A 22,203-nucleotide genomic window follows, 5' to 3' on the forward strand; every position below is an offset into this window, starting at 1 on the left:
CGAAGGAAGGCGGGGAAACCGCTGACATCAGAAGCATCCAGAAATGGAAAGAGGGGGAACTAGGGGGAAGGAGGAGAGTTTTAGCAGAAAAGAAAGAGGGGGCAAAGTGATAGTATCCTAAAATAGAAGGAGAAGGCCAGAGACCCCTGCAGAGAAGGCTCTGGGGAAGGTGTTGAGGGAGGGAGAGAAGGAGCAGGGAAGAGGGCAGATGCGAAGAAAAAGTCAAATGTGCAGCCTGGCGCTGACCGCCCCCCGCCCCCGCCAGCAGACCTCGGTGCTTTCACCCCTGCCCCAGACTCAGGACCCGTAGGCCAGGAAGGAGGGTAGTGATGCTGACTCTAGTGAGCCCTGGGCAGGGAGGGGGTCAGAGGAAATCAGGTGAGACCCTGAGCAGAGTGGAGGCAAGAGGGTGGGCAGAATGGTTTGGGAGGAAAGGGGGGTAAAAATGGAGCAGTGGGAGGGTCTACTCCTGTGGGAGACCCTCAGACCCCTGCCCTTCCCTGGAGGTCCTAGTCCACCCCCCACCTTTGTCTTCCCTCGGAGCCCAGTGCACCCCAGTTGCCATGGCAATGGCCAGCCAGAGGGAGGTGGAAGGAATTGGTCAAGAGCACCCCCACACACACTCCCACCCCTACAGGCTTGGACCCCTTCCCAGCCACCCCCACCCAGCCCCAGCTGGTGGGCTCAGAAAGAAAGAGATGGGGCGTCAGGGAGGGAGGGAGGCAGGAAGGATCTGAAGGACAGGGAGAAGGAGGTGAAGGACAGAGAAAGAGCCGAGGCAGGTGGGAGGGAGGGGTGGGGGAGCCTCCTGGGCGGGCGGGGGTCTCTCTCGCGCCCGTCGGGGTGAAGGGGTAAGGTCAGGCGGCTCCTCCCTCCTGCCACCCACAGGGTGCTCCGGGGCAGACACAGCAGGTGGCCGGGGAGGAGGGGCCGGCCGGCGCGGAGAGGAGCAGCCCGAGGGGGAGGCAGGGGCGTGGAGGGAGGGTCCGCGCGGGGGACAGGGCTGGGGTCGTCTTACCTCTGGCTGCGCCCCGCACTGCCATGGAGACCGCACTCCCAACGCGGCTGCCCGGGCTCCCGCCGCCCGCCGGCTCCGGCTCGCCCGCCCTCCTCCTCCCTCCTCCCTCCTCCCGCCTCCCTCCTCCCTCCGGTCCTCCCCCCTCGGTCCCAGCCTCCCCGGCTCAGCCCGCCGCTCACTCCCGCGCTGCCCCCCTAGGTCCCTCCGAGCCCCTCTCTCCCAGAGCCATCCCGCCGTGGCCTGGGTGGGGGCACTGAAGGACAGCTTTTGGGGAGTAGTGGGGAGACCAAGGTGGGGCGGAGAACTGGCCGGCGGTGACTTGGAGGGGGAGGGGCAAGGAAGGCTGGAGAGGGAGGGGTGAGCGGGATGGCGGGGAGTCCGCTTCATTGGCGAGATGGTTCTGTCCTGCCCCCCACCCCACCCCGTTTTCCAAGATGAACACCAGCTCAAAGAGGCAGCTGGTGTTGTTGGGGACCAAGGAGCTGGCTGTTCAGGGAGGAGGAAGCGTGTGTCACCGTGTGTCACCGTGTGTATCCGTGTGAGGGCTGTGCGGGGAGTGTCGTGGAGGGGCAGGTGCTGGAGGCTGTCTGGGGCCGGGGCAGGTGTGATGAAGCTGGGTCTGCCTGGGGGGTGGGGGTCACACAGGTGCACAAGGGTGCACGCCACACACACACCCCACTTCCTCTTCCTACACACAAACTCACGCTTAGGTTGTGTGCACATAATCCCCCCACACACATTGTAGTTTCACACGATCCTTTCTCTCCACCAGGTACATACACTTGGATGGAAACACACAACTCCCTCAGTGTATCGCATGAGGAACCAGAGTCTTGGACATACACAGTCTTGGACACACACACACACACACACACACACACCCCTTTGGAGTGGAGAGGTGGTTAATCAGCCTCCAAAGAATTTTTCCCTCCCTAGGGAAACTTCACTTCCTGGGACTGACCACAAAGATGAGCAGATTCCACCCTGGTCCCCAGAGAAGGGGCCACCCCCCCATGTCCCATACACACACAAATGAAGAGCATAATAATAAGTTTACTGTTTTTCCTGTGGGCTCAAGAGGCAGAGGTGGGAGTGGGCAGGGATACAAATCAAGCGGCAGGAAGCCTGGCAGCCAGGTCTTTCTGGAAGGGGCTGGAAGGGGCTAGCTAGGAAGAAAGGGGAAAGAGAATGGGGTAGAGACTGAGGGAGGTGGAGAGGAAAGGAAGGAAGGAGAGGCAAAGGAGGCTGCAGATGGATCAAGGAGAGTCAGAAAAATACTTGTAACCACCCCCCACCCCGCCACCCCTGTTTCCCTGGGTCCTGAAAGGTCTGGGGAAGGATGAAGGAGGTTGCAGGACAGGGGGACTGAGGTCCAATGCTACTGCCCTTCACAGGCGCTCCCCTCAGAGGGTTCACTCTCACACCAGCTCCCCACGCCCTCTGGCAAAGTTCACCTTCCAGAAGGTTCTGCACCCTCTGGCAAAGTTCACCTTCCAGAAGGTTCTGCACGGGGTGAGTGGCAGGTCACTGGGCTCTCTCCCACAGAGCCTGTGCTCCCAAACTGTGCTCTAATTAGAGCTGAAACCTTTGTCCTCTGGTAACAGGATTCTGCAGCCAGCAGGTGATGGAGGAGGGATTTGAGACAGGGCAGGGAGGTCCTCCTCCACCTTCCTGAACCCTCTGAGGCAGGGCCTCTCTGTGTGCTCCTGGGAACCCAAAGGTACACACGGGCACCTATGACTAACCAGCTGCAGCAATCTGCGTGGTATTTGTCCCTGTGTTTGAGAAACAGCAGTGGAACTGGGGTCAAGAGATGGGCTAGTCCTGACTCAGCATCATCTAGCTGTGTGATCTTGGGCAAACATCTAACCTCTCTGAGCTCCATTTCTGGTATGTAAACCAGAGATGCTAATCCTGGTCCTGTCACTGTCAGCCATGTGGGATTTCATATGTATCAGACAGAGGATGTGAAACTGGTTTACAGGTTGAGACAGTGCTCGTGTGATAAGGAATCGTGTTTGTGGGCAAGCTGTGAGCTGTGTATGGGGGTGTGTATCGGGGGGTCCCCGTTTATACACAGGTCAGGATGTGAGTCAGTGGCCCCCAACACAGGCTGAGAAGCAGGCAGCGTGGAGCGGTGGAGGCTGGCAGTGAGGAGCCTTGGGAGTCTTGACGGGCTCTCTGGTCTTGGGCTGGCCTTCAGCCTCTCTGGCCATAAAATGACAGTCCTTTGCTTCACGCTTCAGACACCCGATCTCACTCTCCAGGCTGGGCAGGCCTGATTCTGCCTGCTTCCGGGGGATCCAAGTGGGCAGTGAGGGAGATGGTAGAGAAGAAACAGTCAGAGAAGGGCGAGGGCTTGAGTGAGAAGGAAGGGGGAGAACAGATCTAAGTTCCGGAAGACGCATGTCAATGGCCAAGTGAACGAGGGCAGCAGGAGATGGCTGGAGGCCTGGGATCTGCTACATTCATTTGGTCCACAGGCCCGGGAGCCCGACAGGAAATGCTGGGAGACAGCTGGGGAGGCTGCAAGTGGGAAGCTGCCCCTGGCCGGGTGCCTCAAATGAGACTACTTGGCTTCTGGTACCGGCTGGAGGAACAAAGAAGAAAAGGAGCAAGTCTATTCTCCCCAACTCCATGGCATTCTAGGACCTCCAGGTTCCCAGACTGCCATTCTCTCTTCCAGAGCCGTGACTACAGGGCAGGGCCACAGCCCGAAATACCCAGGCTAGGGGTCCCCAGCCCTCCCCGCCCCCCCTCTGCTGCCCCTGTGTCCTCACTCAACTCCACTGCTCTGCCCCCCCCTTCTTCCTCCCTCCTTCCCCCTCCTGCCCACCCCTTTCCGTCCCCCCCACCAGCTCCTTACTGGTGGCACTGGCAGGTCTTCTTCTCACTGAGGAGTCTCTTGATCTGAGACATCCGCTCTGCCTGGCGCTGTCCAGGAAGAAGGAGGAGAGTCGTGAGGGTCCCAGGCCTCCAGAAGGGAGGAGCCTCTTGGAGGGGGGAGTGGGGGAAGCTGGGAGAGGAGAAGCGGTCACAGTGACTGAGGGCATCTGCCCCAGAATTAAGGCTCTGCTCTGGTTTCTTCCTCCGTGGGGGTCTGGAGCAGCCCAGTCTGCTGGGGAAGCTTGCAGGGAGAGCCCAGAAGCAGGGCCCATACATAGGCTTCCCTTGTGGCGGGCTGTAGGAGGCTCTGGTGCCCGTGGCGGGGGTGGGGGGTGGGTGGGGGGGGCACTTACCTTGCGATGCCAGCACTTGACACAGCAGACAATGCAAAATCCAGAGAGAAGCAGAAGGCCGGCGATCCCGCCCAGCACGATGGCCAGGAATGTTGGCGAGGCTTTTGTGAATTGGGGAGAAACTGCAGGAGAGAGATGTCCAGCTCACTGCCCTCTGGCAGAGGCCCAGGGTGCTCTGGGGGCCCCAGGAAGACCTGCTGCCTGGCTCCACTCGGATCTGATTCTTGGGCTGGGAGAGCAGGTCAGGGTGCATAAGGCTCCCCGGGTCCTCCAGACTTGACAGGAAAGAGCCGGGGAAGGGGTTAAGGTTAGAGCCCATAGGGCACGCTGGGGAGCTTGAAGCAGCAGCCTTGGCTAGGTGCGTACATGTGTGCTTGTGTGTAAGCCTGCCTACCTGTGTGTGTGCGCGCGCGCGCGCACGCACGCGCATGCATCTGGACTTGGAGAGAAGCCGGAGAGGGATGTTCCTCGTTATGTGGACCCCATTCCTGGGCTGGACACCCAGGAAGGTAGGAACTCTCAGGACCACAGAAACCAGGACAGGTCCACCTCACCTCAGCGCCCAGTGTATCCAGGCCCCCGGGAGGTGGTCTCCGCCCACCATGGGAAGGCCCCACGGCCAAGTAAGCAGAAGCTTGGTGTTGGGTCAAGGGCCCTGGATCCTCACTCACCTTCCACCTCGGTTGTCAGCAGGACTTTGTTCTTGTGTCTCAGTAGACACTGCCATGTGCCTGCTTCAGCGTTCATCACTGTCACCTGCTTCGGCACTTTTGAGATCTCCTCCACACTCTGGTTCCCCCGCTTCAAGACCAGCTGCGGTGTGGGAGGCAGGGGCCCCCTCACCTCACAGGTGACATTGTTCTGGAACGTAGTCACTGCAAAGGCACAAGAGCCTAAGGCTGGGAGCCAGGACCCCCGGGGCTAGCACCACTGTGCTCCTGGGGGATTCAGTAGAACAATCCAAACCACACTTTCAGCCTCTCAGAACATTTTCATGCAGTTATGATAGAGAAAACATAACTTTTGAGATTCAGCGCTCTTGGATTTGAATCCCAGCCCCACCGCTCACGGGCTGTGTGGCCCTGAGCCAGTTACTCCACCAACCTGAGCCCCAGACAATAATTAAACACACAAATACATGTTCAATTACTGAATGGGGTCTGGCATGTGGTAACCATCAGATATTAGCTTGTGGAATTGTTGAGATGATGAAGGAAATAAGATGGGAAGAAGGCAACGCTGAGGCTGAGGTTCACGTCATCCTTCATACTCAGAGAAGATTTGAGTACCCCATCAGGCTGGTGAGACCCCCAGAGGAAAGGGGCTTAGCCAGGGCCATAGAGCGCTGGCAGAGGCAGAGCCGGGACCCTGCTTCTCAGCACATGCCCTGTGGGGGTTCTTGGATGTCTGCAGAGGGGCTGCCTTCTGGATGTTGAGGAAGAATGTGTGGATTCCAGTTTCAGTTCAAAGCCAGCTCCCATACCAGCCCCCCTCATCCCACCAAGACCAGTGATCACCTCCATCAGATACCCAGGGTACAAGCCTCCCTTTCTGGCTCCTCACCTCTCATCACCACGAGATTCACTGTCCTATGCAAGACCCCCTCCTTAAGATTCAGGGTCAGGATTCCAGAGCCCCCATGCTGAAGCAAGACCCGCCGCAGGGTGAGGCAGAAGGGGTGCGCCTCCTGCATCTCGAGGTGTTGGAAGGTCTTGTTCACAGTCAATTGGTTGTTCTCCAAGATGAAGTTGACCCAGAGCTGTGGGGAGGAGGCTCCTTCTGCCTGCCACTGTAGGTCCCCGTTCAGAGATTTGGCTTCGAAGTTAAGTGAGAAGAGGAACTCCACCTTATCCCCCTCTCTTGCATAGACTGGGTCAAGAAACGTCCGGAAACCTGGAGGTGGGAAGGGAGAAAACCTGGTCAAGAGATAGGAAGAGATGGTGCACAGTGTGGGGTGGGCTTTTGGTGGGGGCAGCAGATATGGAGGGGGACCAGCTAGTCCAAATATCTTGGCAGCCATTTCAGCTCTTAATGTCCCATCTACCTCTCTGATCTTCTGTCTTGCCTCTCTACCCATGCATGTCCCCTTGCTGTGTCCCCTCCCCGTGAAAGCCCTCTGAGAACAGCCCAATCATGGGGCTTCTCCCTCCTCAGCAGCCCTGGAACACAGAAGATATTTGGCTTGCTGAGGGGCAACATTTACCACTCCTCACAAGATAAGAGCAGCTGAATAAAGTTTGTGATGGGTCAGGCCTGTACTAATACTAAGGGCTTAACATAGAGTAATACAGCACAGTGAGCATCATCTCCATTGTCCAGATGCAGAAACCAAGGCACAGGGAAGTTCAGTGACTTGGCCAAGGTCACACAGTTAAGTCAGAGTCAAATTTAAATCAGAGTCCACACACTAACCATCCTCTACCACTCCCTGGGATCACATAAGCCCATGGTGGTCAGGATCTGGGGCAGGACCTGCATTTTGGGCTCTGGTTTCTCCTAGGATCTTGACCCTTAGCTCAAGATACTAAAGGTACAAAGTGGAATCTCAGCCTGGCCAACTTGCTGGTGTTAGTGTCACCCATTCAGTGGTTTTGCCAGCTTAGTGGGGATGGGGAGAAAAGGTGACAAAGAAAATAGAAATCCTTGGGGCCTGCTCTGGGGCCTCTTCCAGGAATCCCTGGTCCTGTCCTTCTTCCATGTCCACCACCCTGAGCAAGGGCCCAGGGTATCCCTCAGGACAGAATTCAGCTCTAGGAGGACTTGGCCCAGCCTCCTTTTCCCCAACCCAGCCCTGGGAGCAGAGCAGAGGGAGGTGGAGTCAGGCCCTAAGGCAGGGGAGGGCTGAGGGGAGAGGGCACCTCTTACCCAGCACCAAGATGTTTATGCTCAACACCAGGCTGGTCTGGCCTACGGAGATGTTACATTTCCAAGGGCCACTGTTCCGCAGCTCCACCCTGGACAAAGAGAAGTCCCTGCTCTTCGTTGGGCCTTCAGCCCCTGGAACTTTCCATTCAACTGAAAGCTGTTCCACTGAACTACCAGGTGGGTCTTCCAAGGTCACACTCAGGCTCTGCCCTACAATCACACGGTCGCTCGGCCTGTGAGTCACTGTGGAGGGAGCAGACCACTTATGTCACACACACGCTGTCCCCAGGGGGAAGGGGAGAAGCCAGGAGCCTAGAGGGTCTCTCCGTTACCCCATTCCCAACTTCTTCCTTGTTGCCCACACCCAGCTGTCCGCCCCCAATCCAAAGGAAGATTTCCTTCTCCCCCCTCCCTTGTCCTCCGTCTATTCTTGCTCTGTCTCTCCCCTCCTCCTTTTCTCATTCCCTCTTCCCTGCCCCTCTCTTTCCTTTCTCTGGCTCCTGTCCTTCTCTTCCCCTCTCTCTAGGTCTCTTTTCTCTCCTACGTGACCCAAGGGGAGGGTTTGAGGCCATGTGGTGGCCCATGGGATCCAACTGTGGGCTGCTGAGGCCTCCTTCTGATTTGGGTGTAGGGATGGGAGTCAGGGAGGAGGGAGACTGGCCACAGGTACCCTTGTTCCCAGCCTGCCCCACTCACATCTGAACACCAGCAGCTGCACCTTCGTCTTCTGGTCCCCTACTTCACAGATGTAAATCCCCGTGTCTTCTTGCTTAAGTTTTGAGATGATCAGAGGATAGTACCCTTGGCTCCACGTTGTCTTTTTTGAATCAACACGATCTTTCAGCTTGCTACTACCTGGGAGTTGAAGCCACATGGAGGAGGTCAAGTACCCTGGAGAGCTGGCACCCCTGCTGGGCAGTGCCCATAACCGCTTCTGATTTGAGTTGCTAATTTCCTGCAGAATCTGCCCCTTGACCTAATCAGAGAATTCCAGACTGGTGAGGCGGTCCCATCACATCCATTTTCCTGGTCAGGATAATCTCTCACTAATCCAGAATAAAATCATGTGCATATTGGCAAGGCACCCACTCCTACAAGTCAAATACTTTACATGTATCATCTCAAGTACCCTTCACAACGACACCAGGGAATAGGTGCTGTCTTGCTTATTTTGCAAATAAGGAAACTGAGACTCAGAGAGATAAAGTCATTGTCCAAACTCATGTTTACATATTGTTGGCAGAAACATAAACCAGAGCAATTTCTTTGGAAGGTAATTGGTAACGTCTACCAGGATTACAAATTCACATGAAAAATTAAATGTTCACCAAGGAAAGATTAGGTTAAATCAGTCATAGTTCTTGCAATAAGGGAAAAATGAGGACACTCTTACACATTGATATGGATTATATCTAAGAAATATCAACTTATTATAACAAGACATACAATAGGCTATCATTTATTTTAAAAGGAGGAGGAAATTATCTATTTACCTACCTACCGACCTACCTACCTGTCTGTCTCTGTCTGTCTTTAGCTCTATATCTACCTTGTATATGAACAACTATTTCTCCAAATAAACATGGTAACCGTGGTGCCTCTGGCAAGAGGAAGGGAATGCCAAGGTGTGAACAGAGAGCTTTTCACTGTAGATCCTTTCCTGTCTTTTGAATTTTGACTCCAGTAAATGGTGGGTAAAAATTCAAGCCCATGAAGTACACTGTGCAGCACTGTCTCTGGAAAGGTCTTCGAGCATGGATATGTGGAGGAGTCCAGTCCCCTCTTTTAGTATCTAACAGCCACCATGCAGAGAAGTTCCCTTTTGCTGAGCATTTTCTGGGAGCCAGGGCAGCTCCAGAACTCCTGCAGGTGAGGGATTTGGAAGCTAAATTTACACAGCAAGCACATAGCCTTTTACTTCCAATGTTTATTTGCAGGGATGGAGTGAAGGCAGCTGAGATAAAGCCCCTACCCTCAGCTCCCTCAGCACCACCGCAGCCTCCCTGAGCGGGCAGGGATCCTCCTCTCCAGTTTTGGCCTCAGTACAGGAAGCTGGGTGTCACGTGGGCATGATTTCTCCCTTCTCTCCTCCTCCAGCCCTCACAGCCTGCTTCCTACTGCTTGGGCTTATCCTCTCCAGGAGCTCCTTCCAGACAGCCCGAGGCCTGCTCTCCTCCTCCTGGCCTCATCTCCCCTTTCACACGTCTGTCATTGGTTTCAAGCCTAAAAAGAGTGAAGGCAGTGGACTAGCAGAAGCGGGAGCAAGGAAGACATCCACAAAGGGGGCAAAGCAGTACCGGCAACCACCACCAAGGAGCGAAGGGACCACCATATGCAGAGGTTTCTAGGAAGCTGTGGAAGGGATGCTAAGGAACTGAGTGTTGGCAGAGGCGTCCAGGCTTAGTGGAAAGACCAGGAAGTGAAACGTGCAAGGGATTACAGCTGGGAGAGAAAGCAAAATCGGACAGGCTGGTAACAGAAGGCTTGCCGGGAAGCTTCCAGTGGAATCCTGGTGAAAATTTTGCGGACTTGGCTAAAGACATGGTGACCTCCTAGGAACAAAGAAGATGAAACAGAAAAACACTTTAAAGGAAGGAATGGGCATCATTGGTGATGGATAGATGGGAAGACAAAAATTGAAATAGAGGGGGAAAAAACTTGACTCTGGTTCAGAAATGGTGGGCGTCAGGAGAGTGATACCGTTGTGCCAGAGATCAGGAAGTTGGGAATGGGAGCTGTTCTGGAGGAAAATCAAATCATAGAAACAGAACAAAACATTGGCACAAAAGACTTAAGAATTTTTAGAAAGTAGTGCATTGTTTCTATTTCAGAGGCAATCAAGAAATGCAAATTAAAACAACAAATGATATATTTTCAGCTAGCAAATTAGCCACACACACAGTTTTAAATAATACTATTCAGTGCTGGAAGGGTGTCGGTGACAGGGGCATACATTGACATTAACTAGATTTGGTGTAAATGCATAGAACTTTCTGGAAGCAACCTTGCCGTAAATACCAACTCTTTTTAAAAATTCATATCCTCAATTTCATTTCTAGATCTTTGTCCTGAAAACAATAATTTAAAGATGCAGATACAACGTAGCAGAAAAATAATTATTACAGAAAAATAATTATTACAGCTATTATTTAATAGCATACAATGTTAATACAGTGTTAATTGCATACAATGCTAGATAAAAAGATCATGGCTGTATATTAGCATTCACTCACTTGATGGACTATTAGGTTGGCACCAAGAAAGATACTTACAAGCAATTTTACTGAAATGGAAAATATTCATCACATGCATTTTTTAAAGTTGTGTTAAGACAATTTTGGGGGGGGTGGTTATTTGAACTACAAAGTTATAGATTCAACACTTCCCTCTCCCCTTACCCACATTTCTAGTACGACTGTAAATAGTTTGGTGTGGACTCTTCCCTGCTTTGTTCTTTGCTCATGCAAACATAAATTCCCATAGATTGCTTTTTCAATTTAAATGGGGTTGTGTTACATCTACAGCTCACTCTTTCCACTTAACAAAATACGCTTGATGCGCGGAGCTTCCTTTCATTTTGTTTTGAAATTATGAAAATGGGACCTCCCTGGGGGCGCAAGGGGTTAAGCACTGCACTATGAAGAAATCGGCTGCCTCTGCAGCATGAATTCAATTCCCGGCTGGCCGGGGAGCAACGCACATGGCACAGCAGACCTCTCTTGTCTCACCTGCTGTGCCCCTCAGCAGTGTGTTTGAGTAGATCTGCCTGTTCTGTCCCCCACTCTGTCTCTGGTGAATCCGCTCACTCCCCACATCTCTGGCCTGTACCCCAGCTCTTGCATGCATAAATAAAATCTTTTTAAAAAATGAAATTATGGGGCCTCCCCGGTGGCGCAGCGGTTGAGCTCTGGGTTGCGAAGCTGCCCACAGCCTCTGCAGCACCGGTTTGATCCCCAGCTGCTCCCAGGCCACCGGAGGAGGGTCCTACATGGCGCACAGACCTCTCCTGCCGCCCGCTGCTCCCCTCAGCAGTGTACCTCAGTACTTCTGCCTGCTCTGCTCCCCGCCCTGGCTCTGGTGAATTCTCTCACCCTCCCGCGCTTCTGACTGTACCCAGTGCTTGTATAAATAAATAAATAAATAAATCTTTAAAAAAAAATGAAATTGTGAAAATTAATTTCTAAAATTCAGCCTATTATTTCAAGATCATTATAAGACATAATACAGAGAGACTGCAAAAATGGCCCACTGATGGTAACAGCTTGCAAAAGTCACAGTATAACGCCACACCCAGATACTGGCATTGGTGCCACAGGGATGCTGACCTTCTCTAGGGCCATGGGGGCATTGCCTTTTATAGCCACGCCTCTTTCCTTCCAGTTTCCTCCCCTTACATGTTAACTCCTGACAATCAATCATCTGTCCTCCATTTCTGTAATTTGACATTATAAGAATGTTGCATAAATGGAATTTCACAGGATGTCACCTTTGGGGAATGACTTTTTTTCACTGAGCTTAATTCTCTGGAGATTTACCCAGGTGATTATGTGTAAGTCACCCAACTGTCCCTTTTTACTGCTGAGAAGTATTTCACAGTGTGGCTAAAACCATTCACCCATGGAAGGACATCTGGGTTGTCTCTGGCTATTATAAATAAAACTGTTACGAACATTTGTATACACTTTTTAAAAAAAGATTTATTTATTTATTTATACAAGAACCGGGGTTCAGGCCAGATGCGCGAGAGGGTGAGAGGATTCACCAGAGACAGAGCAGGGAACGGAACAGGCAGACTGACAAAATACACTGCTGAGGGGAGCAGCGGGAGCAACAGGAGAGGTCTGACATGCCATGTGGGACCCTCGCGGGCCAGCCGGGATCGAACCGGCACTGCAGAGGCTGTGGACAGCTTCACAGAGCGGTGCTCTACTGCCTGCGCCATCAGGGGAGGCCCTCATTATGGTTTTAATTTGCATTTCCCTAATGATTAATGATGTTGAACACCTTTTTATCTGCTTATCTGCCATCCCTGATTCTTTTTGTTGGAATATCTATTCAGGACTTTACCCATTTCTAATTAGATTGTTTTTCTTGGTATTGAGTTTTTTTTTTTTTAAAGCTTTATTTATTTATGTATACAAGAACTGGGGTACAGGCCAGAGGTGCGGGAGTGAGAGGATTCACCAGAGACAGAGTGGGGGACAGAACAGGCAGACTGACTGAAACATACTGCTGAGGGGAGCAGCAGGAGAGACAAGAGAGGTCTACTGGCGCTATATGGGTAGCTCCATGGCCGGCCAGGGATTGAATTGGTGCTGCAGTGGCTGCGGTGGCTGTGAAGAGCTTCGCAGTGCTATGCTTAACCCCTTGCACCACCAGGGAGACCCCACTTATTTATTTTTTCAATCAGTTATTCTATCAGTATGGACTTATAGACATTAACTTTATACTTTGGGATATAAACATTTTTTAAAAGATGTTTTAGAATTTATTTTAATTTATCTCAAGTGTTTGAGTCTATCTTTGTAGTTTTATTTTTCTCTTTCCTTCTCTTCTCTAGGGGCATTTCTTTTCTTTTTTCTTTTTCTTTCTTTTTCTTTTTTTAAGATTTATTTAAATTTATTTATTTACACAAGAACTGGGGTATAGGCCAGAAGTGCAGGAGGGTGAAAGGATTCACCAGAGACAGAGTGGGGAGCAGAACAGGCAGAAGGACTGAAGATACTGCTGAGGGGAGCAGCAGGCAAGGCAGGAGAGGTCTGCTGCGCCATGTGGGTATCTCCCTGGCCGGCTGGGAATCGAACCAGTGCTGCAGAGGCTGCGGAGAGCTTCATAGTGCTGCGCTTCCAGGGAGGTCCTATCTCTGTAGTATTTTAGCTGTAACTCTAGGTATTACATCTACTTGAATCCTCAGCTGCCACTAGAGGTGGCTCCTAACTGCCAGGCAGGGGTAGAAGTTCCAGTTCCCCACGTGCTCTCCAAGGACATGGGGTAGAGGGGATCTTGTTACTGCTGTGTGATGGGGAAAGTCCTGACTTTTCACCAGGCATCTTCTCACACCACCCCAGCAAGGAGGAGTACCCCTCCCCCTTTCAGACGAATCTGCTCTGTCTAGCTAAAGGACCAGGAAAGGAGCAAGTTAGCAAGACAAAACTTATTTAGCTAACAACTGCTCTATTCTAACCAAACATTAGAGGCAAACACTATGGTGTCACCCAACCATGCCAGCATTTCTTCCTGAGGTTGTAATGAGGCACCCAACACACCCACTGGGATAGTGTCAGTGAACACCTAGAAGAGAGCTAGGATGTTCATCCCTACGAGACAGTGACAAGGTCACTCAACCCCTGCCCCGTCAGTGGAGACTGTATGAAGAGCCTGGATTTCCACCCCTACCCCGTAGTCAGGGGGCACCTCTTCTTTCTTTCTGGGATAATGTCAAAGGAGATCTACTGCAGAGTCAGGTCTGTCTCCATCACAGAGGTAATAAAGTCACCTCCACCTCAGGGTCCATGGAGAACACTCCAGGAGCTGGAACTTTCTCCCCTGGCCAGCAGTTAGGAGGAGTGGCTCCCTCTAGTGGCAATGAAAGCTAAGAGGGGAACCAGGGCCTCCCTGGTGGTGCAGCAGGTTGAACTCAGAGCTGTGGAGCTGTGCGCAGTCTCTGCAGCCTGGTTCGATTCCCGGACAGCTAGGGAGATTCCCACGTGGCGAGGCTGACCTCTCCTGTCTCACCCGCTGCTCCCCTCAGCAGTGTGCTTCCATCCTTCTGCCTGTTCTGTTCCCTGCTCTATCTCTGGTGAATTCTTTCAACCCCTCACCGCTGGCCTGTACCCCAGTTCTTGTATGCATAAATAAATAAATCTTTAAAAAAATAGTAGTATAAAATACCATCTACAAAGTGTTCTTGTCATAAAATTGAATGTGAACTTCACCGAATACCTAGATCCAATCCCCACATTTGTAGGTGATTCAAGGAACAGAGGAACATGTTCGATGACACCATGGGAATGCAGCCAGCTCCCCTTTAGAAGGTGCAAAACTTAACAGATCAATTCCTGCTTTCTTTCTTTTTTCCCCCAAAGATTTATTTTTATTTATTTATGCATACAAGAACTGGGGTATAGACCAGAGGTGCTGGTGTGTGCGTGTTTGTGTGTTTGTGTGTGTGTGTGTGTGTGTGTGAGAGAGAGAGAGAGGATTCACCAGAGACAAGGCAGGGAACAGAACAGGGGGATCTAGTGAAATATGCTGCCGAGGGGAGCAGTGGACAAGACAGGAGAGGTCTGCTGCACCGTGTGGTTCAGCTCCCAGGCCAGGGATTGAACTCATGCTGCAGTGGCTGGCAATAGCTTGATAGTGCTGAGACTCTAACCTCTGCGCCACCAGGGAGGCCCAGTTGCTTGGTTTCCTCAACCAATACTTGCAAGAGGGGAGAAAAAAGAAAATAGATATATAAATTCAAAGTGATTTAAGGGAACTCTCAACCAAGTATGATGCAAGAATTTTTATTTGGATTCTGATTCAAATACTCCAAATGTTCAAACAATATTATGAGACAACTAGGAAAAATGGAACTCTGAAGATTATTGTAATTAAGGAGTTATTTTTTAATTGTTAAGGGAGATAATGATACTGTAGATAGGTTTTTTTTTTAAAGAATCATTATATTTTAGAGAAACACACTGAAGTATTTACATATTAAGTGATATTTGGTATTTGCTATAAAATAATCTGGTATTTGCTGTAAAATAATATGGGATTGGGGATCAGGAGATGTAATTTAAGCAAAATTGACCGTGAATTGGTAATTGTTGAAGTTAAATGGGATATATAATGACTCACTACATAAATATTATAAATATATGAGACTTGTTCACAATTAAAAGAAAATATTAGAATATTAATATGAATGCATGAAATGCAAGCAATGATAAACCTAATACACTTATTAAAATATAGTTACAAAACTGGTGGGTTTTTTTCTACTTGCCTCATGCTCTTCTTTTCAAAAATGTGTTGAATCCATACACAGGAGAAAGAGTTACTTCAAGAAGAGCATGAGGATGGGGTGGCCAGAAAGGAGGACTCTCCCCACCCCCTCCACTGTCTGCCCCACATATAAGTGGGGAACCTGGTGCTAAATCACTCTGGGGCAGGAATTCCTGGACAGCACAACAGCTCCCTCCCTGTGATGCCATTGGATGTCAGCCCTTGACACTGGATTTGTAGAAAGAGAGGGAGGGGGAGAGGAATGGCTACAGCAGAGGGGAAAAGGGGAAGAAAGAGGAAGGACGAAGAGACGAAAGGGAAATTAAAAGTAAAGAAGGAAAATGCTAGAAGAAGGAGCAAAAGAAGGGAGTTGGGGAGGAGGAGGTCATGAGGACAAATCTTATATGATTTAAAAAATGCTTTCTGGGCCTCCCTGGTGGTGCAGGGTAAAGTCTCCAGGATATCAAGCTATCACCAGCCACTGTGGCATAAGTTCATCCCCGGCCAGGGAGCAACCCACATGGCACAGCAGACCTCTCCTATCTCCCCCGCTGCCCCCCTCAGCAGTATATTTCAGTCATTCTGCCTGTTCTGCTCCCCACTCTGCCTCTGGTGAATCCTCTCCCTGCCCTGCACCTCTGGCCTGTACCCCAGTTCTTGTGTACATAAATAAATTTTTTTGAAATGTTAAAAAAATGCTTTCTTAGAAAATACATCCCTAAGAAGTACTGAGATCTTAATTGTTTTGCTTCAAAAGGTAGGAAAAAATCATTCTGTTGCTTTTAATGCAAGGAAGCAAAACCTCCTCATGGATCTATAGCAGTAATAATAATCATTAAATCATCAGGTTTGATATGATAGTTATTTTTAAATATCCATCAAAAAAGCCCACAAATATGAAAATATTGAAATTACAATAGGCCACCAAAAACCATTCTCTGGACCACTAGCAGTTGGTGTGGGGAAACCTAGCATCGCTGTCAATCAGAACCTTCTGGGATCCCAGGTTTAGTAGGACCAGGAGGAGCTGACACCAAAGGTGTTCAATCCCATGTGCTTTCCTCCTTGGCCTGGGAGAGGGTCACCCTACCTTTAGTGATGAAGTCATGCTGATTCCTCAGAATCAAGGTGTTGGAATCATCTTTCCAGCTGAAGTATGCGGTCTTCTTCTGGGAACCACTGGAACCTCTGCAGGGCAGCTCTACTTGGTCTTCTGCCTTCCCCAGCACTATTTGTAATACCTGATTATGTGTGTCCTCTGGGACAAGAGCTAGGTGATAAAGAAGGGGATCAGGTCTCAAGTCTGTCTGCTGCTCCCCTCCACTCGACTACCCCTCCCAACTTGGCATCTCAATTACCCTCTTCTCCCAGGCCATTGCCCTCAGACCCCATATTCGACTACTCACCCAGCAGCACCACCAGGAACAGGTGCCTATAAGAGGTTGTCCAGTTCATTGTGGCCTTGCTGATATGGCAGGGCCCTGACCCTTCTCCCAGAAGAAAGGACAGAGCTTGAGGGAGAAAACCAATCATTAGGTGGCAGGCACTTTGTTTGGACCAAGCCATGGGGTCGCTACCCAAAGGGCATAGATTGGGGTGGGGGTGGGGGTGGGGGAGAAATCAGCTTTATTGCAAATTGATTATCAAGGAGATAATACCTCTTGGACGTACATGGAATCTAACCAGATACCCAGGGTAGGTGCCACACAGTGATGTGCCCAGGCTGGGGTGGGCTTTCTGCCAGGTAGGATCAGAGTAGGAGTCACTGAGAAGATGGAAAATTAGTGGTGACAGAGAATAGGAGTCAGACCAGGTCTTGAAGCCTGAGAAAGAAGCAGGAGGTGGCTATGCCCAAGAGCAGATGGCAACATCCTGGGGAGACCTGAGCCCTGAATCTCTTCTCAGACAGTGGGAATGTGGGAAAAGAGAAGGATTTGAGGGACAGCTCTGAGATAAAATTCCCAGAACTGGGACCCTGGTACAGTATGAGGGGTGAGAGAAGAGAAAGGTAATTCCGTGATGGCCAATCCTCTAGGGCCTCTGAGTGGGATAAGCAGAAAGATGTAGACAAAGGAACAGTTTCTACTTTGTCTTGGAAGATGGGTGAGGTGTGGGGTGGGGTGGAGAGTGCAGAAAGGTTCTGCATGGACCGTGAGGAATGGGCTGCATTAGGAGAGAGTAGAGATCCACCAGTGGTCCTGGATCCACAGCAGCCTGCCACTGGGTACTTGTTAGGAGCAAATTCTGGGGTCCCACTTCAGATGCATGGAGTCAGAAACTGGGTTGGGTCTAGCCAGCTCAAACTTGAAAACCAAGAGTTAAAGAGGATGTGCAAGTAGCCAACATGCAAATGAAAAAAATGCCCTCATCACTTATCATCAGGGAAATGCAAATCAAAGCCACAAAGAGATGCCATCCCACACCCATGAGAATGGCCCATATCAGAAGACCAGAAGCAACAATTGTTGGAGAGGGTGTGAAGTTCAAGGGAACCTTGTACACTAGAGGTGGAGATAGACTGGTTCAGCCCCTGTGGAAAACAATATGGAGGTTTCTCACAATATTAAAAATGGGGCCTTCCTGGTAGCACAGGGATTAAGTCTCAGCACTATCAAGCTATCACCAGCCACTGCAGCATGAGTCTGATCCCCAGCCAGGGAGCTACACAAATGGCGCAGCAGACCTCTCCTGTCTTGCCTACTCCTCCCCTTAGCAGTGTATTTCAATCAATCTGCCTGTTCTGTTCACCACTCTGTCTCTGGTGGGTCCTCTCACCCTCCCCCACACCTGTACCACAGTTCTTGTATGCATAAATAAATGAATTTTAAAAAATGAATCTGCTATATGATCCAGCAATTCCTCTCCTAGGATTCTGCCCAAATACACAAAACCACTGATTCAAGGGGATAGATGTGCCTGGTTCACTGTGGCACTTCTGGCAATACCACGTTATAGAAATAGCTAAGTGCCCAACAACAGGTGAGTGGATAAAGCAACTGTGGTGTACACACACAACAGAATCCTACTCAGTGACAAAGGATGAAATCTTGCTATTTGTGACAGCACAGGTGGAACAAGAGAGGATTACACCAAGTGAAATCAGAAGGAGAAAGACAAATACCCAGCGGTTTCACTCATAGGTAAACTAAAAAGAAACAAAAAAAGAACAGATAAAACTAAAGAACCGAAACAAATCCTAGAACTACAGTCTGACCTAGAACTGAGGTTACCAGAGGACGAGAAAGTGGGGGAAAGACAGGGAGGAGGGGGCTGATGGATGGTGGTTTAGGTGGTGGGTAGGGTGTGGTAACATACATCTGAAGAGGTAAGAACTTGCACCTCTGAATCATATATAGTGTTGTAAATCAATGCCACCTCAATAAAAAATCATTTTTAAAATTGAAAAGGAAAGTAAGAGTTAGATGAAAGGGAAACAGGAGGGGCATCTCACGGTGAGGTGGGCAAAGGGGCTTGTGTCTGTGTGTCAGAGATGATGGGAGAGGGGCCTTTGGGGCCAGATTGTAAATCTGGACAGGCAGACTGGAAGTTAGGACTTTGCTCTGGAGGTGACATTGTTGGGGGGGAAAGGAAGTCCTGAGCTAATCCCATACAGGCTTTGTGGACTCCACCCCCACTCCAGACTAAAGCCATCAAGACTCTGGGAAAGACAAACCCCATCACCACCAAGGGAGGGTGGCTGGGACCTGAGGGTGGAGTTAAGCAGCCAGGTTTGATATAAAAACAGACACGTGGGCCTTGGGGGGCAACTTCTTGGCTTCACGGCTCTTGGCTGGCGGCCAGCTCTCAGCGTGCCATTGGGTTTCCAGGTCGGCGGATCGGGTAGGACACATTTAAGACTCTATCTCCCTATTTTCTCCCCGAGTTGTACATTTCCTCATTTCCCCTGCCCTTGTAAATAAACCTTTTATTAACCTTTTGTGTGTGCCTGCAGTGGAGTATTAATAAGTCCCTTTTAAGCGCGTGGGTGAGGACCCACAGTCAAGCAATCCGTTTTATACCGGGGTTGCCCTGTAACAACAGGGAGCCAGAGTTGATTTTTGAGTAGACACTCCATATGGTCTATGTAAGCTGGTTCCCGCCCTCCTTCCTCCCCTTGTTACAGGGCAGAGAGAGGGGCAGCCCAAACCCCGCAAACCTGCCTATTCTAAATGGGTTCTGCCATCCGCCACATCAACACAAAACATGAGACTTTACTAGGAAGGAACTTTAACACAATTAGGAAACAATCCAGGAAAGGCAAAGAATCTAGTTTCTGAATCAAGCACCCAAAGTTACCCATCCCCTCGTGGGTAAAAGTCCACCCAAGCAGGATTGGCCCAGCGCAAGGTCCCAAAGCCTGCCACAAGTCTAAAACAGCTTCCAGTGGGGACCCACAGAAAAGGGTCACAAACAACCGGACAAGTCCGGAAGGAAAAGAACAAAATCAAAATCAAGATAAAAGCTGCCATGGTCACCCCCCACGGGTCTCACCCACATCTGTGTCACCCAGTCCACGACCAAAAGAGAAGCGCAGTTTCTTCACGTGTCTCTGGGCTCCATGCGCCTCCTCCAGGGCTCCTTCTGGCTCTATCCTGCTTCCTTCCTCAGTCTCCTCTGCAGCTTCTCCTCTTCCTGCTCAGCTCCACCCTCCCTTGGGTGGGGCAGGGAACCTCCCCCTTTCCTGGGGACCACCCTGTTACACCCTCAGCTCCTGTCTGGTGATCTCTTATCCACAGACCTTCAGTGGGTTCCAGAAACACCATTTTCGCCCTTGTCCCTTCAGGACCCTGCCTGCTGTAGCTGGTGTCTGCAATCCTTTAGCCCTGTCCACAGCTCTGTGAATAACCCCCTTTAGGCGGCCTTAAGAACCAGCTGAGGCAGCAGCTCTGTTTCCTGTTGGGCTAAAACACAACCCAGCAGCAGCTCAGATGGGTTCTGGGGGTTTGGCCTCCTAATGAGATTTGGGGGAAGATTTTTTTAAAGCCCCTTCCAGTCAATCAATCCGCCTGCAAGGGAATTATCCAGTGCCTAACCCATGGCAGGGGAAGCAGGGAGAGATGAGGTCAGGGAGGAGTTTCCAGGAAAGGAGGAAGGAGAGAAGGGAAGGGAAGTTGTTTACAAGTTAACATGGGGGTGGAGGCATTGAAGGGAAGGCTGGGGTGAGCAGGAGAGGGAGAGGTACTCTTACATCTGACAGTGGCTCCCATTGGGCCCCCTCACCCCGGACCCACTGTGTCCCTGGAGAGCAGAGAGTCAAGGAGTCTCCCTATGGAAGCTCCCTTCTTTGGGGTCCAAGTTCAACTTAGGTGCCTGACAAAGGTTAGGGACATTTGTAACTCATCCCCAAAGAGGGGTCATTTTTTCCTCCCCATGCCAAGATCTGGGGCCTGCAGAGAGCCACTCCACCTCCAGCATCCTGCACTGCCCCACGCCAGCCAGGGCTCAGCTCAGCAGAGGAGGATATGGGTTTCCAGCTGTTGTGCGCTTTGGTGCCTGGGGTTTCCGCTGCCACTCACTCCAGAGAGCTGGCCTTTGATTTCACATCCTCAGCCTCCCCAGAGGCGGCCAGGCCCCAGTACAGTAGCATCCTGTACACCGCAGCCTCCGGAGAGAGGCTGGGAGGATTGCTGGTCCCTGAGGTGCTGGTTCCTGTGCCTCCCCACCCCCCTTGCCCTGCCCCGCTTGTTTCTCTGCTCACATCTGTACATTTTTGTGTTTGCCTCCCGACGCCGTGCCTGGCCTGTCTTCAGCTTTTTGCGTCTGTGTCTTTCCTCCTCTGTGCCTTACTAGCCAGGAGGCAATTCTGGCTCCCTCGATCTGGCTTGGAGTGTCCCTGCCTCTTCTTTCTCATCTCTTCTGTTGCCAGCTGCCAGTAAGCTCTCCTCCCTTCTTGCCCTATAAACAGGCCTCTCGCAGGAATGCAGGATTATCAATAAGCTTTGATCTGAAGGGAGGCTGCAGAGCACAACCTGGAGGCCCAGGGTGGATGCAAGGAAGGTGGCCGCTGGTGGACAAAGGCAAAAGGACAGATTCTGAGACACTGAATGAGCGGGCAAGGTAAGGGAGGATGGGAGAGAGACAGGGAGGTAGGGAAAGACCCAGAACAGCTCATTAAAACAACAGCTACAGGGGCCTTCCTGGTGGCTCAAGGAGTTAACCAATGCACTATGAAGCAACCCTCAGCCTCTGCAGCACGAGTTTGATCCCTGGGCCTGCTAGGGAGCAACCCACATGGCGAGGCAGATGTCTCCTGACTTGCCCGCAGCTCCCCTCAGCAGTGTATTTCAGTCGCTCTGCCTGTTCTGTTCCCCACTCTGTCTCTGGTAAATCCTCTCACCCCCTGCATCTCTGGCCTGTACCCCAGTTCTTGTATGCATAAATAAATAAATCTTTAAAAAATAAAATAAATGAACAAAACAACAGCTACACATCACACAATCCCCCCTCACACACAAAGCCCAGGGTAGTACAGAAAAAGTAGAGGCAGAAGGAAGAAGATGAAGAAATCCTGTGGGCCAATGTACAAGCAAAGAGCAGTAGAGGAAAGAGACAAAGAGACTCCAGAGGGCGAGACCAAAATGGCGACACACCCACTGCACACGCTCTCAGAGCCCCTGAGGTGCCTGCTGCCCTCTCCCTGAACCCCTACTCCCCCCAGATTGGATGAGGAGTTGGGGAGAGAAAGAGGGCACAGCCCCACCACAGCAACAGTCTGTGGTCCCGCAGCCGCTTTCATCTTCTCCTATTGCCCCCAGTCAGCCCCCTCAAGCCCAGCCACGGGATGTGCCCCCCCCCCCCGCCACACACCCTGTCTACTGCTCACTGGCTTCATGTAAACTTCCTAGAGACCACGTCCCCTCTAAGGGACCCTTGTGGTTCCGTGGCTGCAACCTCCGCCATCCTCTCCTTTGCTTCAGACGCCCACGTAGGGGGAGCCGTGCCCCCTCCTTCCTCTATCCCCCGAAAGATACAGAACAGAGCTCAACCTTAGAGCTTGACAAACCTAGGCCCTCATCTGCCGCTCCCAGCACCCACCCATAGCAAAGTTATTCCTTTCAACAAACATCTTCTGAGCGTCGAAAGTGTGTG

General features: G+C 51.0%; 1 protein-coding gene across 1 annotated transcript; it reads right to left on the minus strand.

Annotated features, from left to right (window-relative positions):
- Positions 1–3,880: 3,880 nt before the first annotated feature.
- On the minus strand, positions 3,881–16,506 carry CD4 (CD4 molecule; the record flags this gene model as incomplete). The annotated part of the gene is made up of 7 exons (XM_084256095.1): positions 3,881–3,952; positions 4,258–4,379; positions 4,929–5,132; positions 5,821–6,150; positions 7,819–7,977; positions 16,205–16,384; positions 16,473–16,506. The coding sequence occupies 7 exons, from the start codon at positions 16,504–16,506 to the stop codon at positions 3,881–3,883; spliced, it is 1,101 nt and encodes a 366-aa protein (XP_084112221.1).
- Positions 16,507–22,203: the final 5,697 nt, after the last annotated feature.

The sequence above is a fragment of the Talpa europaea genome, assembly GCF_964194135.1.
Source record: "Talpa europaea genome assembly, chromosome: 15".
Lineage (NCBI taxonomy): Eukaryota > Metazoa > Chordata > Mammalia > Eulipotyphla > Talpidae > Talpa > Talpa europaea.